This window comes from Myxine glutinosa, chromosome 7 (genome assembly GCF_964187855.1).
Source record: "Myxine glutinosa chromosome 7, kmMyxGlut1.1, whole genome shotgun sequence".
In the NCBI taxonomy this organism is placed as follows: domain Eukaryota; kingdom Metazoa; phylum Chordata; class Myxini; order Myxiniformes; family Myxinidae; genus Myxine; species Myxine glutinosa.
Window position 1 is genome coordinate 182,170,510 of NC_136267.1, and position 19,614 is coordinate 182,190,123.

At 41.1% G+C, this 19,614-nt stretch overlaps 1 protein-coding gene across 8 annotated transcripts in view; it reads left to right on the forward strand.

Annotated features, from left to right (window-relative positions):
- Positions 1-6,897: 6,897 nt before the first annotated feature.
- Positions 6,898-19,614, forward strand: part of LOC137431868 (B-cadherin) — a 129,327-nt gene continuing 116,610 nt past the window's right edge. For all 8 annotated transcript variants that reach the window (XM_068123655.2, XM_068123657.2, XM_068123656.2 and 5 more), the window contains exons 1-2: positions 6,898-7,015; positions 13,402-13,456. In XM_068123655.2, the coding sequence (XP_067979756.2) occupies positions 6,980-7,015; positions 13,402-13,456 (91 nt within the window). In that variant the 5' untranslated portion in view covers positions 6,898-6,979. The remainder of the gene's footprint in view (positions 7,016-13,401; positions 13,457-19,614) is intronic.

The following is a 19,614-nucleotide window of genomic DNA, read 5'->3' on the forward strand; positions in this document are numbered from 1 at the left end:
CTGGGTCACCAACTCTGCGCCATCACTTCCAGCAGGAAAAAGGAATCCAGGGCTTGTGCGTTGCAAAAATGCAAACTTTCAGGAAAACAAGCTGGAATGGTTTCTATTAATAACTAGATGGTATTCATGGAATACTTACCCTGCACAGTCAACTTGTTGTGAGCCAACTCTTCTGTTTTTGAACATTTTTTTTCTTTGATCCAATATGGCTGCCAGACCACGTGAGCGATAACATCATAAATTTATACTCTCGAAAATAATTGTTGCATAGATCACGCTCAATACATTTCAAACTGATCAGACTAAGCGTTGTGCTTGTCGAATTATGACGTCATAATTATGGTACCAATGACGTCATCGTTAACACCTATTCCCCATATTGAGTTCTTTACAATGAGTCATGTTTCAATTTTTTCCATGCAGCGGTTTTGGAGATATAGAGGTGCAACATTTTTCGGTTTTTCCAAGATGGCGCCTGTACCACATGACCTATGACGTCATGATTATCATTAAAATATTCTAAAGGAGGAGGCGCTCCTAAGGTGAAAATTTCATGTCAATTGGAGCAACGGTTGCCGAGAAAATGTTTTTTTTAATGCAGACACGTACGACACACGACACACGTACGTAACTGAATGCTTAACCTCAGGTTTCGCTTCGCGAGCGCAGGGTAATTATTTGCGTGGATCAGCTCGCTGCTTTCACCTCACCACACGTCGCTGCAGAGGCACAGGCTTGTTTAAACTGAGGATAAAGACCTGACTGTACTTGAGTTTCTGTGATGTCATGATTTACACCAATCATAAATTATTTGTACAAATTTATTTGTAATATTGGTAATATTATTTATTTGTAATTTATTTGTAACTAGCAGAAGTACCTGGCATTGCGGGAGTGGGGAAGGGGAGGGGGATGGGAGGGGGGAGTGGGGGCGGAGGGGGGAGGAGGGAAGAGGAGGAGGGAGAGGGAGGGGGAGAGGGGGGAAGGGGTGGGAGAGGGGGAAGGGGAGGTGGGGGAAGAAGAGTGGAGGGGGAGGGGTGGGGGGATGTGGGGGAGAGGGGGAGGGAAGGGGGAATGGGTGGGGGTAGAGGTGGAGGGTGGGGGGAAGGGGAGGGGGGAGGCAGGAGAGGAAGGGAGTTCATATATATGCTGGTAGATGAATGGGGTAAATGTTGCGTTCATCACGTTTCTGAGTTAAGTGAGATGCTGATCAGGAAGAAGAAGAAGAAGCCATACTACCAACTTCGTACACTTTCGGAATTGTTTGATTTATTTGAATTCAAATGTCTGGTGATTGTTTTGTATTTATTTGTGCGAATGTGTACTTGTGTATAACTGTTGTTAATTTTAAAAGGCGTAGGGACTATCGAGCATTTTTTTTTTTTAACTCCAAAAAAACCATCTCACCCCCCCCCCCCCCCGCCACCCCCCTAATACACTCCCAGGCACTCACTGATGAACCTCTGAAAGTTTGACGAAGATCTGTTCAGCCATCTTTGAGAAAAATGGCGACACAGACAGACACACAGACAGACATCTCTCTTATATAGTAGATATTGGTGATATTATTTATTTGCAATTTTTTTGTAATATTGATTATATTATTTATTTGTAATATTTATGATATTATTTATTTGTAATTTATTTGTAATATTGGTGATATTATTTATTTGTAATTTATTTGTAATATTGGTGATATTATTTATTTGTAATATTTATGATATTATTTATTTGTAATATTGGTGATATTATTTATTTGTAATATTTATGATATTATTTATTTGTAATTTATTTGTAATATTGGTGATATTATTTATTTGTAATTTATTTGTAATATTGGTGATATTATTTATTTGTAATTTATTTGTAATATTGGTGATATTATTTATTTGTAATTTATTTTAATATTTATGATATTATTTATTTGCAATTTATTTGTAATATATATGATATTATTTATTACCCTCGCCGGAGGAGATGGTATTGCATTTGAGTCTGTTTGTCTGTTTGTTTGTCTGTCTGTTTGTTTGTCTGTTTGTTTGTCTGTTTGTCCGCACAGAATAAATATGATTTTCTCTGCAACCATTGGTCCGATTGACAGGAAATTTTCACCATAGGTGCAACTCCACCTGTATAATTTTTTATTGATAACTATGATGTCATAGGTCACGTGGTTCGGCCGCCATCTTGGAAGAACCGAAAAATCTTGTGCCTCTATATCTCCAAAAGCGCTGAATAGAAAAAATTGAGACGGCTCATTGTAAAGAACTTGCAAAGAACTAACAACTCTCTATGGGGAATAAAATATGTTAATGATGATGTCATTGGTGCCTCCATTATGACGTCATAATTCGACATGTACAAAACTTCATCCGATCAAGATGAAATTTCTTGAGCATAATGTAGGAATAAATTAGTTTCGAAAAAAAATATGATGACGTCATCGGTCACGTGGTTTGGCCGCCATATTTGTTTTAACACAAAAGCCTTAAAAACCACTGAAAATAGATCCTGGTGAGGGTTTGCAATGTCTGATTGCTCTTTCTTGTTTGTAATTTATTTGTAATATTTATGATATTATTTATTTGTAATTTAATTGTAATATTTATGATATTATTTATTTGTAATTAAATTGTAATATTTATGATATTATTTCTTTGTAATTTATTTGCAATCTAAAAAGGTCCAAGTGGTGTAAAGTTCGAAATGGTCAATGGTCCAAGCTGGTCTAATGCGTTTAAAGGGTCTTACGGGTCTTAAGGTTCTTCAGGATCTTAGGAGCCTTAATTTGGGATATTTTAGATATTGTACGTCTTCGTGGTCTTTAATGGTCTTTTGGGTATTTAATATTTAATGGTCTCAGCAGTCTAAAGGGTCAAAAGGTATATTCCAACAGTACATAATTAATAGACGTGTGCAATTGCTAGACAGGACGTAACAGACGTTCAAACAGTACGTAAATAATAGACATGCAATCACACGGCTTCCCGGACCATGTTGTTCGGTTTTCTATATATAGATTTGATGCACAATTCATGGGAGCAAAGATTCACGAGGCAGGGGCTCATCGTGGGAGGTAAGGGTTGGGTCTAATGAGCTGGAGGTGAATTGTGACCGCGGGGTTAAACCGAGGTCATGAATTTCAGATTCACGAAGCATACCTGACGAAGCTCGCAGAATTGCCCCGCCACGTATCACCGTAATTACTCCCTCTCAGCCCTCAGGTACAGTCGTGTTTCATCACAGTCGTTGCATTTCAGGTATGGCCATATCTCAAAGTACTTGTACCCTCCTTCTCATCAATCTGTCTTTGTAGGGAGAAAGGAATTATTCCAATTTTATTTCTGTAACGTTCTCTTGGCCTCGATGGGGTTGAGGGAAGAGGAGGTGCAGCTGAAACCAGATTCCTATCCAGGTGCATTCTGATGACTCCAATTCAGTTTTTGTCTTCCATATAATTACGGCAATACTTCATCACAATCACTCCCTCCCAGGTATGACCATATCTCATCATAATCACTCCCTCCCAGGTATGACCATATCTCATCATAATCACTCCCTCCCAGGTATGACCATATCTCATCATAATCACTTCCTCCCAGGTATGATTATATCTCATCATGATCACTCTCTCCCAGGTATGACCATAACTCATCATAATCACTCCCTCCCAGATATGACCATATCTCATCATAATCACTTCCTCCCAGGTATGATTATATCTCATCATAATCACTCTCTCCCAGGTATGATTATATCTCATCATAATCACTCCCTCCCAGGTATGATTATATCTCATCATAATTACTCTCTCCCAGGTATGATTATATCTCATCATAATCACTCTCTCCCAGGTATGATTATATCTCATCATAATCACTCCTTCCCAGGTATGATTATATCTCATCATAATCACTCTCTACCAGGTATGATTATATCTCATCATAATCACTCCCTCCCAGGTATGACTATATCTCATCATAATCACTCCCTCCCAGGTATGATTATATCTCATCATAATCACTCCCTCCCATGTATGATTATATCTCATCATAATCACTCCCTCCCAGGTATGAATATATCTCATCATAATCACTCCCTCCCAGGTATGATTATATCTCATCATAATCACTCCCTCCCATGTATGATTATATCTCATCATAATCACTCCCTCCCAGGTATGATTATATCTCATCATAATCACTCCCTCCCATGTATGATTATATGTCATCATAATCACTCCCTCCCAGGTATGACCATATCTCATCATAATCACTCCCTCCCAGGTATGATTATATCTCATCATGCTCACTTCCTCCCAGGTATGATTATATCTCATCATAATCACTCCCTCCCAGGTATGACCATATCTCATCATTATCACTCTCTCCCAGGTCTGATTATATCTCATTATAATCACTCCCTCCCAGGTTTAATTATATCTCATCATGATCACTATCTCCCAGGTATGATTATATCTCATCATGATCACTACCTCCCAGGTATGACCATATCTCATCATGATCACTCCCTCCCAGGTATGACCATATCTCATCATAATCACTCCCTCCCAGGTGTGACCATATCTCATCATAATCACTTCCTCCCAGGTATGACCATATCTCATCATATTCACTCCCTCCCAGGTATGACTATATCTCATCATAATCACTCCCTCCCAGGTATGACTATATCTCATCATAATCACTCCCTCCCAGGTATGACCATATCTCATCATGATCACTCCCTCCCAGGTATTACTATATTTCATCATGATCACTCCCTCCCAGGTATTACTATATCTCATCATGATGACTCCCACCCAGGTATGACTATATCTCATCATAATCACTCCCTCCCAGGTATGACCATATCTCATCATAATCACTCCCTCCCAGGTATGACCATATCTCATCATAATCACTCTCACATACTCCCTCCCAGGTATGACTATATCTCATCATAATCACTCCCTCCCAGGTATGACCATATCTCATCATATTCACTCCCTCCCAGGTATGACTATATCTCATCAAAATCATCATAATCACTCCCTCCCAGGTATGACTATATCTCATCATAATCACTCTCTCCCAGGTATGATTATATCTCATCATGATCACTCCCTCCCAGGTATTACTATATCTCATCATGATCACTCCCTCCCATGTATGACTATATCTCATCATAATCACTCCCTCCCATGTATGACTATATCTCATCATGATCACTCCCTCCCAGGTATGACTATATCTCATCATGATCACTCTCTCCCAGGTATGATTATATCTCATCATGATCACTCCCTCCCAGGTATGATTATATCTCATCATGATCACTCCCTCCCAGGTATTACTATATCTCATCATGATCACTCCCTCCCATGTATGACTATATCTCATCATGATCACTCCCTCCCAGGTATTACTATATCTCATCATGATCACTCCCTCCCAGGTATGATTATATCTCATCATGATCACTCCCTCCCAGGTATGACTATATCTCATCATGATCACTCTCTCCCAGGTATGATTATATCTCATCATGATCACTCCCTCCCAGGTATGATTATATCTCATCATGATCACTCCCTCCCAGGTATTACTATATCTCATCATGATCACTCCCTCCCATGTATGACTATATCTCATCATGATCACTCCCTCCCAGGTATGATTATATCTCATCATGATCACTCCCTCCCAGGTATTACTATATCTCATCATGATCACTCCCTCCCATGTATGACTATATCTCATCATGATCACTCCCTCCCAGGTATGATTATATCTCATCATAATCACTCCCTCCCAGGTATGACTATATCTCATCATAATCACTCCCTCCCAGGTATGACTATATCTCATCATGATCACTCCCTCCCATGTATGACTATATCTCATCATGATCACTCCCTCCCAGGTATGATTATATCTCATCATAATCACTCCCTCCCAGGTATGACTATATCTCATCATAATCACTCCCTCCCAGGTATGACTATATCTCATCATAATCACTCCCTTTGTGCATTTTCAGCAAGGCCTTTCACGTCCCATTAAATGTGGTTAATGTGGTTTGTTTGGCACAAATATCCTGGTGTGGCGCACACCGTCGGTGTCGGTTTCAGATTTCCTGCTTTCCATCATGAGACCTCCGTGTTCGTCTCCAGTGCGGCTGGTGTGGCCATTTTGATTCGGGACCTGGATTCATCGGTGGAGCCGATTACTGGACGCACAAACAAGGTACTTTAACCGACCCGTGTTGTTTGCCAGTCGAGATGGGCGCTGGGATACCTTTGTGTTTGCTCGAGAACCAAAGCATTCCATGTGCTCCTAAAGGGGCTCCATATGCTTTGATCTCCTAAAGGGGCTCCATATGCCTTCTTCATCGTTTCGTATTGTTGATTTCACTACACGGGCACGAGATCAGCGCTGTCAGGTATTAACAGGTAATATTGTCTATGACTCAGGACGATGACGTAATGACGTCACAATTAGGGTAATTTATATAATTCTCTCTCGTGGTCGTGATTTCACTTTCATTACAATTTACAAACCCAAAACCCAGTTTCTTGTTGTCGCATTCACTTCGTCTTGTAAATGGAGATTCGGGTTCTGATAATGACCAAATATACACGATAAACCATGATGATTGATGATGAACTCGTGACGAAATCATGGATGAGGATCAGCGAGCCAAAGGTGAGAAATTCAAGGTGCGAGAATACAATGTGAAAATGAACACAAACCGAGAAGTTAACGAAGACCACTGTGTGCACATGAACACGAACCACAACCACCAACCACCCCTGACCCTGAAACCCCACCCTGAGCGGGCAGAGCCAGGCCCCGCCCACACACCTGGCATCCACCCAGAACCCTTGGAGGCCACGCCCCACCATCGCACCACGTTATAAGGTTCCTCCGAGCGAGACATCCTCGTTTTCAGACTGGGAGGGACGATACGTGAAGACATGAGGGCCCTGGTACCTTGGAGCATCGGTGGCCAGGTGAGACTCTCACCATTTGTGTCACCAGCACATTTACATATCTCCTGCAAATGATCAGAAAGTTATTGGCTTGAGTCCAAACTGTCTTTGTCTCGCAATAGTTATACTTGTTAAAGTTATCATCTCACAATAGTTATTATACCTGTTAAAGTTATAATCTCACAATAGTTATTATACCTGTTAGTGTTGAAGTTATATCTCATCTCACAATAGTTATTATACCTGTTAGTGTTAAAGTTATAATCTCACAATAGTTATTATACCTGCTAGTGTGAAAGTTATCTCACAATTGTTATTATACCTGTTAGTGTTAAAGTTATCTCACAGTAGTTATTATACCTGTTAGTGTTAAAGTTATAATCTCACAATAGTTATTATACCTGTTAGTGTTAAAGTTATGATCTCACAATAGTTATTATACCTGTTGGTGTTGAAGTTATAATCTCACAATAGTTATTATACCTGTTAGTGTTGAAGTTATAATCTCACAATAGTTATTATACTTGTTAGTGTTGAAGTTATATCTCATCTCACAATAGTTATTATACCTGTTAGTGTTAAAGTTATGATCTCACAATAGTTATTATACCTGTTGGTGTTGAAGTTATAATCTCACAATAGTTATTATACCTGTTAGTGTTGAAGTTATATCTCACCTCACAATAGTTATTATACCTGTTAGTGTTGAAGTTATATCTCATCTCACAATAGTTATTATACCTTTTAGTGTTGAAATTATATCTCATTTCACAATAGTTATTATACCTGTTAGTGTTGAAGTTATATCTCATCTCACAATAGTTATTATACCTGTTAGTGTTGAAGTTATATCTCATCTCACAATAGTTATTATACCTGTTAGTGTTGAAGTTATATCTCATCTCACAACAGTTATTATACCTGTTAGTGTTGAAGTTATATCTCATCTCACAATAGTTATTATACCTGTTAGTGTTGAAGTTATATCTCATCTCACAATAGTTATTATACCTGTTAGTGTTGAAGTTATATCTCATCTCACAATAGTTATTATACCTGTTAGTGTTGAAGTTATATCTCATCTCACAATAGTTATTATACCTGTTAGTGTTGAAGTTATATCTCATCTCACAATAGTTATTATACCTGTTAGTGTTGAAGTTATCTCATCTCACAATAGTTATTATTATTATACCTGTTAGTGTTGAAGTTATATCTCATCTCACAATAGTTATTATACCTGTTATTGTTGAAGTTATATCTCATCTCACAATAGTTATTATACCTGTTAGTGTTAAAGTTATCTCACAGTAGTTGTATAAACGGCTCGTACGTTGTACTTTGACGTCATAACTTGTATACTTTGACGTCATAACTTGTATACATTGATAGTACAATATTATCAGATTAAAATTACTAGATCTGCACAATGTGTTATTTATGTGGGAATGACTTCAATACCATTCGTATTTCGGGTACCTGTTTAACATGAAGGTAATACATGTACATTAACTATGGTGATTCACACTTATTCACTTTGTTTTCCACTTACTGTCTGTCGTGGATTGTTACTTCCTTACACATTGTTACTTCCTTACACATTGTTACTCCCTTACACAGCGTTACTTCCTTACACATTGTTACTTCCTTACACATTGTTACCCCCTTACACATTGTTACTTCCTTACACATTGTTACTTCCTTACACGGATCTAATTTTATCCATGTTCATTTTCCCATTGGATGAGAAAGATGTAATGTCGCCATTTGTGAGATTTGCTGACGCATGCATAAAGCCATAGCAACCTGTTAGGTTCACAACACTGGCGGAGTCACCACTCGGGCAGAGTCGCCCCCCTCAGTTTTGCCACCTGGGTGGACATGATGCCTGACGGGTTCACCACCTGGGTGGACTCGCCACCCATTGGGTTCACCACCTGGGTGGACATGCCGCTTTACAAGATTCACCACCTGGGTGGACTCGCCAAACATTGGGTTCACCACCTGGGTGGACATGCCACTTTACAAGATTCACCACCTGGGTGGACATGCCACTTTACAAGATTCACCACCTGGGTGGACATGATTCCTGACGGGTTCACCACCTGGGTGGACTCGCCACCCATTGGGTTCACCACCTGGGTGGACATGCCGCTTTACAAGATTCACCACCTGGGTGGACTCGCCAACCATTGGGTTCACCACCTGGGTGGACATGCCACTTTACCAGGTTCACCACCCGGGTGGACTCGCCACCCATTGGGTTCGCCACCTGGGTAGACATACCACCTGATGGGTTCACCACTCGGGCAGAGTCACCCTTGCCAGGTTTGCCACCTGAGTGGACATGCCGCCTGACGGGTTCACCACCCTGACGGACTCGCCACCCGTCAGGTTCGCTACATGGGTGGAGTCACCACCTGGGTGTACCTGATAGTGTTATCATCCGTCAGGTTCACCACTAGACAGATTCACCGTCCATCTGGATCGATACCCAGTTGGATTCACCATCCATCAGATTCGCAACTTGGGTGGACTCACCATCCATCAGGTTTGTCACCCTGGTCGGGTCGCCACCCTGGTCGAGTCGCCACCCTGGTCGAGCCGCCACACTGGTCGGGCCGCCACCCTGGTCGGGCCGCCACCCTGGTCGGGTCGCCACCCTGGTCGGGTCGCCACCCTGGTCGAGCCGCCACCCTGGTCGAGCCGCCACCCTGGTCGAGCTGCCACTCTGGCAACATGCTCACCATGCATCACATTCACCACACAACATGCTCACCATGCATCACATTCACCACACAACATGCTCACCATGCATCACATTCACCACACAACATGCTCACCATGCATCACATTCACCACACAACATGCTCACCATGCATCACATTCACCACACAACATGCTCACCATGCATCACATTCACCACACAACATGCTCACCATGCATCACATTCACCACACAACATGCTCACCATGCATCACATTCACCACACAACATGCTCACCATGCATCACATTCACCACACAACATGCTCACCATGCATCACATTCACCACACAACATGCTCACCATGCATCACGTTCACCACACAACATGCTCACCATGCATCTCATTCACCACACAACATGCTCACCATGCATCACGTTCACCACACAACATGCTCACCATGCATCTCATTCACCACACAACATGCTCACCATGCATCACGTTCACCACACAACATGCTCACCATGCATCTCATTCACCACAGAACATGCTCACCATGCATCACGTTCACCACACAACATGCTCACCATGCATCTCATTCACCACACTTGTATGCTTTGTACAACTGCCACACCTGTTGTGGTGAGGCCAAGTGTGCTCGACCTGTCAACAATGGGAACACCAAACAAAACACCAGAGCTCAATCAATCAATGTGATCCATGGAAGCGTTGTGACTCCTGCAAGACTTCACCAACTCTTGTTCCACAAGAAATTATCTAAGTTTTACCACAAGTGGTTACATTTTCCAAATCCGCAACCACAAAGACTATGACACTACCTTCCGTTACACCACTGAATCGTAGATCACTCATCATTAAGGAGTTTGAAGACCTAAACTTACTCTTGTAGCATGCTCTCCATACAGTAACTCAACACATGACGTATGACGGAGAATGTTCATGTTCAGTGTCTTTTGTTCATTTCCCTTTTATGGATTGATCTTCTTTTTTGTTCATTGGGATCAGACTCCTTGTGTCTGGATTAATTGAAATTCACTTTTTATATTTAAGAACCTCAGTACACAAAGCAAGACCATGTGCAAGACCACTTTGTTGGGAATTGGTGATCAGGAGCCCATAAACACATTGGTGAGCAGGTTGAACACCTGACCGCTGGTGACCTCCATGTCATTGTCCCACCTTTACTTGCGCATTATCAGGTGGAAAAATTGACGATTGGAGATTATCTCGGTGGTCAGTCGACCAGCCTGATGACCTGGTAGAGGATTGCAACTTGGCCGTGATATTAATGTTTCTTCTACAAGAGCGAGGCTCATGGAAGAGCAAGGTTAAATTGACAGCGGGGTTGGGGGAAACTACTGCGATTAAAGGGCGACTGAACAGGATGAAAAGAAGTGTGTGTGTGTGTGTGTGTGTGTGTGTGTGTGTGTGTGTGTGTGTGTGTGTGTGTGTGTGTGCGCGCATGTGTGTGGGTGTGTGTGTGTGTGTATCTTTGTGTGTGTGCGTGTGTGTGTATCTTTGTGTGTGTGTGTGTGTGTGTGTGTGTCTTTGTGTGTGTGTGTGTGTGTGTGTGTGTATCTTTGTGTGTGTGTGTGTGTGTGTGTGTGTGTGTATCTTTGTGTGTGTGTGTGTGTATCTTTGTGTGTGTGTGTGTGTGTATCTTTGTGTGTGTGTGTGTGTGTGTATCTTTGTGTGTGTGTGTGTGTGTGTGTGTATCTTTGTGTGTGTGTGTGTATCTTTGTGTGTGTGTGTGTATCTTTGTGTGTGTGTGTGTATCTTTGTGTGTCTGTATCTTTGTGTGTTTGTGTGTGTGAGTATCTTTGTGTGTGTGTGTGTGTATCTTTGTGTGTGTGTGTGTGTATCTTTGTGTGTCTGTATCTTTGTGTGTTTGTGTGTGTGAGTATCTTTGTGTGTGTGTGTGTATCTTTGTGTGTGTGTGTGTGTATCTTTGTGTGTTTGTGTGTGTGAGTATCTTTGTGTGTGTGTGTGTGTGTATCTTTGTGTGTGTGTGTGTGTATCTTTGTGTGTCTGTATCTTTGTGTGTTTGTGTGTGTGTGTATCTTTGTGTGTGTGTGTGTATCTTTGTGTGTGTGTGTGTATCTTTGTGTGTGTGTGTGTGTGTGTATCTTTGTGTGTTTGTGTGTGTGAGTATCTTTGTGTGTGTGTGTGTGTATCTTTGTGTGTGTGTGTGTATCTTTGTGTGTCTGTATCTTTGTGTGTTTGTGTGTGTGAGTATCTTTGTGTGTGTGTGTATCTTTGTGTGTGTCTGTGTATCTTTGTGTGTGTGTGTGTATCTTTGTGTGTGTGAGTATCTTTGTGTGTGTGTGTGTGTATCTTTGTGTGTGTGTGTGTATCTTTGTGTGTGTGTGTGTATCTTTGTGTGTCTGTATCTTTGTGTGTGTGTGTGTGTATCTTTGTGTGTGTGTGTGTATCTTTGTGTGTGTGTGTGTGTATCTTTGTGTGTTTGTGTGTGTGAGTATCTTTGTGTGTGTGTGCATCTTTGTGTGTGTGTGTGTGTGTATCTTTGTGTGTTTGTGTGTGTGAGTATCTTTGTGTGTGTGTGTGTGTATCTTTGTGTGTTTGTGTGTGTGAGTATCTTTGTGTGTGTGTGCATCTTTGTGTGTGTGTGTATCTTTGTGTGTTTGTGTCTGTGTGCGTTTAACTGGAAGTAACACCGACATCAACAAGGCTTTTATTTGGAGGCTTAATTGGGGAGGGGCGGAGGGGGGGGGGGGGAGAGGGGAGTATATTCTTTTTCTTCTTCTTCTCAGGGGGGTTCTTCCAATTTCCCTCAATAATGTGATTCAATTCAAGTGACTCAGTTTTTTGACAACTGTCACCAAATTATCCTTAGATTGAAAGGAAATTGTGGATTTGCAACTTGGATGAGGCAAAGGACATAAACCCAACTGTATTCCCTGGTAAACCCCATGGCAAAGAAAAATGAACAACAAAAAGAAACCTTATGTGGGTGAAGGACCAAATACCAGCTGCTGCAAAGATCTGCTGATTCGGGATCAACCAACAAGAGACAAATTACACATCAACATCTGAGATTTTCTTCACTCAGATGAGTCACCGGCAGAACGCTCAAATGTTCAACATGGAGATAAAGAACAACGATGCAGTCGGTATTCAATGCCTTACGATATACTCTGCGATGTTTTCGGATCTGTTACGATGAGGCTTCAACTACCGTGCAAGCTCCGATAGTATTCAAACCAAAACATAATGGTAGTAGGAGTTCAGCAGTTGCAGAATGGCTACATGTGTGAGTGGGTGATTCTTTATAGAAGACAATTCAATAAGTAACATTTGTGGAGCTGGGCAAGCACCTGGTGCTGGTGGAGTCCTCCACCAGTAATGGAGAGGTGAAAGATGGAATGCTATCAAGGTGGAATGCTATCAAGGTTCACCAAGAGTGGATTGATGCTCAGGCAACACAGCTTCAAGTAAGTGCGTCATAGTCGTCGATGTCTGTAAGCGTTTCACAGCTCTTCTTCAAATAAGTCATTGTATGTTTTATTTTTGGGATAACTTAGTGACTTTATCCAGTGGTATGCTTACTCAACATGTCAAGTAATTCCTATTTATTTGTCTGTTACTCTAGCAACTGTGAATCACAAACTAGCTGTGCTTAGGATGGCCCTGACACACTTAAACATTCTTCTCTGGTTTTCAGGCGGCTGTCCTTCTGATTACAGCACTTCTTCATTGCCAAGTTACAGCAACAGTCGGTAAGCGTTCTGGAATACCGGCAGTGTAGAAGCATTCTGTGATGCATGCAATCTGTAAGCATTTTGTAATACCGGCAGTGTATAAGCATTCCGTCATGCATGCAATCTGTAAGAATTTTGTAATACCGGCAGTGTATAAGCATTCCGTGATGCATGCAATCTGTAAGAATTTTGTAATACCGGCAGTGTATAAGCATTCCACGATACATGCAATCTGTAAGCATTTTGTAATACCGGCAGTGTATAAGCATTCCGTGATGCATGCAATCTGTAAGCATTTTGTAATACCGGCAGTGTAGAAGCATTCCACGATACATGCAATCTGTAAGCATTTTGTAATACCGGCAGTGTATAAGCATTCCGTGATGCATGCAATCTGTAAGCATTTTGTAATACCGGCAGTGTATAAGCATTCCACGATACATGCAATCTGTAAGAATTTTGTAATACCGGCAGTGTATAAGCATTCCATGATACATGCAATCTGTAAGAATTTTGTAATACCGGCAGTGTATAAGCATTCCATGATACATGCAATCTGTAAGCATTTTGTAATACCAGCAGTATATAAGCATTCCATGATACATGCAATCAGTAAGCATTTTGTAATACCGGCAGTGTATAAGCATTCCACGATACATGCAATCTGTAAGCATTTTGTAATACCAGCAGTATATAAGCATTCCATGATACATGCAATCAGTAAGCATTTAGTAATACCAGCAGTATATAAGCATTCCATGATACATGCAATCTGTAAGCATTTTGGAATAGTGGCAGTGTATAAGCATTCCATGATACATGCAATCTGTAAGAATTTTGTAATACCGGCAGTGTATAAGCATTCCATGATACATGCAATCTGTAAGAATTTTGTAATACCGGCAGTGTATAAGCATTCCATGATACATGCAATCTGTAAGCATTTTGGAATAGTGGCAGTGTATAAGCATTCCATGATACATGCAATCAATAAGCATTCCACGATACATGCAACCTGTAAGCATTTTGGAATAGTGGCAGTGTGTAAGCAGTCCGTGATAAATGCAACCTGTAAGCATTTTGTAATGCCCACAGTATATAAGCATTCTTTGATGTAATCTGTAAGCATTTTGGAATAAAGTAAGCATTATGCATTTTGTAATGCCCACAGTATTTAAGCATTCTTTGATACATGCAACCTGTAAGCATTTTGGAATACCGGCAGTGAATGAGCATTCCATGATACATGCAACCTGTAAGCATTTTGTATTACCAGTAGCATTTAAGCATTCCGTGATACATGCAACCTGTAACCATTTTGTAATGCCCACAGTATATAAGCGTTCTTTCATACATGCAAACTGTAAGCATTTTGGAATAGCGGCAGTATATAAGCATTCTTTGATACATGCTATCTGTATATTTTGTAATACCGGCAGTGTATAAGCATTCCATGATACATGAAATCTGTAAGCATTTTGTAATAGCGGCAGTGTATAAGCATTCCATGATACATGCAATCTGTAAGCATTTGTAATGCCCACAATATATGAGCATTCTTTGGTACATGCAATCTGTAAGCATTTTGTAATAGCGGCAGTGTATAAGCATTCCATGATACATGCAATCTGTAAGCATTTTGTCATACCAACAGTATATAAGGATTCAGTGACACATGCAACATGTAAGCATTTTGTATTACCATTAGTATTTAAGCATTCCATGATACATGCAACCTGTAAGCATTTTGGAATACCGGCAGTGAATGAGCATTCCATGATACATGCAACCTGTAAGCATTTTGTATTACCAGTAGCATTTAAGCATTCCGTGATACATGCAACCTGTAACCATTTTGTAATGCCCACAGTATATAAGCGTTCTTTCATACATGCAAACTGTAAGCATTTTGGAATAGCGGCAGTATATAAGCATTCTTTGATACATGCTATCTGTATATTTTGTAATACCGGCAGTCTATAAGCATTCCATGATACATGCAATCTGTAAGCATTTTGTAATAGCGGCAGTGTATAAGCATTCCATAATACATGCAATCTGTAAGCATTTGTAATGCCCACAATATATGAGCATTCTTTGGTACATGCAACCTGTAAGCATTTTGTATTACCAGTAGCATTTAAGCATTCCGTGATACATGCAACCTGTAACCATTTTGTAATGCCCACAGTATAAAGCGTTCTTTCATACATGCAAACTGTAAGCATTTTGGAATAGCGGCAGTATATAAGCATTCTTTGATACAGGCTATCTGTATATTTTGTAATACCGGCAGTGTATAAGCATTGCACGATACATGCGATCTGTAAGCATTTTGTAATAGCTGCAGTGAAAAGCATTCCACGATACATGAAATCTGTAAGCATTTTGTAATAGCGACAGTGTATAAGCATTCCATGATACATGCAATCTGTAAGCATTTGTAATGCCCACAATATATGAGCATTCTTTGGTACATGCAATCTGTAAGCATTTTGTAATAGCGGCAGTGTATAAGCATTCCATGATACATGCAATCTGTAAACATTTGTAATGCCCATAATATATGAGCATTCTTTGGTACATGCAATCTGTAAGCATTTTGTAATGCTCACAGTATATAAGCATTCCGTGATACGTGCATCCTGTAAAGTGTAAACATTTTGTAATACCGGCAATGTTTAAGTATTCAATGACACATGCAACATGTAAGCATTTTGTATTACCAGTAGTATTTAAGCATTCCGTGATACATGCAACCTGTAAGCATTTTGTAATGCCCACAGTGTATAAGCATTCCGTGAGACATGCAAACTGTAAGCATTTTGTAATACCGGCAGTGTATAAGCATTCCATGATACATGCAATCTATAAACATTTGTAATGCCCACAATATATGAGCATTCTTTGGTACATGCAATCTGTAAGCATTTTGTAATACCGGCAGTGTATAAGCATTCAGTGACAGATGCAACATGTAAGCATTTTCATTTTGGAATGGCGGCAGTCTGTATACACCATGCAGTACCCCAAAGCCTGTAAGTATCATTTAATACCAACAGACTGCAGTAAGCATTCTTTAAGGCCGATTCGTTTGTTCATTTATTTCTTGGCAGCACGTGGCTGCGAATTTGTATTAGTTCTTGCAGGGGCACTTCTGTGCCACTGATGCAGTGCCCCTTGCATGTCAGTGCAGGAATTTGTGATTTGTTTGTTCAGGGTGCCAGTCATAGCTCACCAACTCTTTGTGCAGGACACTGTGGGATCTTTGTTATTCACCAACTCATGATGGTGTTCCGCCGGTTTAACGTCCATCCAAGGGACGGGACACACAATAATGGACTCCCTGTCTGTGAAGTTCCAGTATGACATTGATAGTTCGGCCGAGGTTGGCAACCAGGCGAGATGGCACACCTCTAAGCTATCCTGGCGGGTCTTGTAATACCTGTGGTCTGTAAGCAGTCTGTAACACCTGTGGTTGGTAAACATTTTACACCACCTGCAGTCTGTAAACATTTCAGTGATGCCTCCATGACTTTTTAGCGTTTTACTGCATTCAGGTGGTATTTTGATGGTATTGGTGAAACCTTAAAGTAAGTTAGGGTAACATGTGATCTGATTTGCCAGGATGTGTGGAACAATCATCAGTCTGTGTGTCTCATTATGTCATTAAATCGATTACAGGTAAATCACTTTATTTTGATTGATATTGGGGTCAGAGATCCTATATTTCTTTGATAACACAGCAGATAACTGAAATTATCATTCAAATGGTGATACAAGCACAAAATTGTGCATTCCTGTTCTTCGTGGGTCACCTTATTCGGAAAAACATTCCTGTCAGCCATCTAAAATTTCAAGATGGCTGCCATTTTTCAAGATGGCCTTGAATAGTGTTTTCTGCATAATTGACAGAGTTGTTCAATTTGGATGATGTTTGTATCGATTTATATGTTTTTAATTATGCTGACTTCGATTATGCCTTAAAAGTTCTGGCATACTTCTTCTTCTTCTTCTTTTTCTTTTTTTCTTTTTGTTTTTTACCATTGTTGGTACATTTCATGGAAATTATGCAACTTCCTACGAAAAATTTGTACTTCCATGTAAATATGACTGGTACTGTGGCATTAACCTGTGTTTTTTATCACCCCTGGAACAAAACTTATTAATGGGAGGTATTAGCATCGTGTGGTGTCCTTCAGTCCTTCAGTCCTTCAGTCATTCAGACAGTCCATCAGCATGACGGATGTGTGCTTATTATTATACAGTGCGACTGTTTGTGTCACACTTCCTCTATTTAAAAAGGCATGAATTTTCCATTCAAGTCAAAGTAACTTAATATCAACGGCTAATGAATGCAGCCACCAATACGTGTATGAAAAAACATCGATAAACAACATGGCGGCGAAAAAACATTTACAGGTCCCTCCTCTCTTCGCCCTGCGAAGGTACTAAACCTGTACCCCGGTTTAGAATAGGTACACCGTATCCCTGCGCATCGTAAGAGGCGACTAATGGTTGGCGTCAGGAAGGGCATCCGGCCATAAAAACATTGCCTCAAACAGGGAACCATGATTGTCATGGGGCCCACAAGGCTAACCCCTGCTCTAGCGGGGAAAATGGCCTTAAAACGATCATTCATTCATTCATTCATATTCATATTCCTCTCTTCGCCCTGCCCCAGGGCCAGAGGGAACTGATCTGATAGGCTGGTGGCAAAAACCCCACCCTGGACGGACGGATGGACGGACGGAAACTGGACTTAGAGGCCGGCTCCTTTTACAGTCTGGTATAAATTAGCAACGGAACATGTACACGTTTACAAAAAATTTTTGTAAACGTTTCTATATTTTTTTCTGTACACATTTGTGGACACGTACACGGTCACATCCTGGATGGAAACAGTATCAAACTCTCAGGAATGAAGCCTGTAAAGAGTTGGGCTTGAAGACGGTTAATGGGGGTACAAAATATCATGGTTTGAATGGTGGATGATCTGAGATGGTGGTGAACAGCTGACTTGAAGACTTGGAGAGAAGAATGACGTTGAAGAGCATATGGAAGTCGGTTCCATAGGTGGAAAAAAAGAGGAACAAATGAGTGGAGGTGAGCAGTGATCCTGGATTTAGGTAGTTTCACCAGAAGGGGGTTGATGGTGGACCGTGGGTGCTCTGCGGAAACCTGGGGGACGAAGTACGGAAAGAGCAGAGGGTGACAGACCACAAAGGAGGCCGTAGAAGACAGAGACCACCGACCTGTCTGCGTTGTGAAAGTGATAGTCCAAAGACTCGGCGTTATCTTGGGATATTACAATGATCATGAAGGTCTTGGTTTCCACGGCGTCAAGACGAGCAAGGTGTGATGTAGGGGAGCCAGCCCGGAGGGGAGAGCTGTACTCCATTAATCTACATAGGAAGATAGGAAGGCCGTGTAGGTGCATAAGCATTCAGGTGTACAAAGGAAGGACTTTGCATGACGGAGGATGTCCAGTTAGCGACTGGTTTTGAAAGCCAACTTAGAGATATGGTTTGCCCAAGAAAGATAATAGCTGATAGTGAAGGCCAAAAATTTGAGTGAATCATCTTCTTCAAGAGGATTGTTAAGAAAGTAGATGGAAGTGTCTGCTAGATGGTCTTTTTGGGGAGACTGAGAGAGATACAGAGAGACACAGAGACAGAGACAGAGATAGACAGACAGAGAGAGAGCCAGAGACAGAGACCGACGGAGACCGACAGAGAAAGACAGAGCCAGAGACAGACACAGATAGAGAGAGACACAGACAGAGACACAGACAGAGAGACCCAGAGAGACACAGACACAGAGACAGACAGACAGACACAGACAGACACAGACAGACAGAGAAGGAGACAGACATAGACACAGAGAGAGACAGACAGACACACAGACACAGACACAGACTTGAAGGACGTATTCCAAGTGCTTGACCATCTTGTGATTCCATCAAGGTCTGCAGAGAGAGATGGTGCAGCCTGCCTATCCGAAGGATGAAGAATGTTATGGTACGGGGTGGGGTCATCAGCAAATAAATAAAGGTGATTTTCAGAGAGTCAGATGGATCAGTTATGAAGATCAGGAATTGGACTAGGCCCAGAACAATGCCATGGGGCACTCCAGCCTTAACAGGTAGAGGAGATGAAAGTATTCTGTTGAGAGCT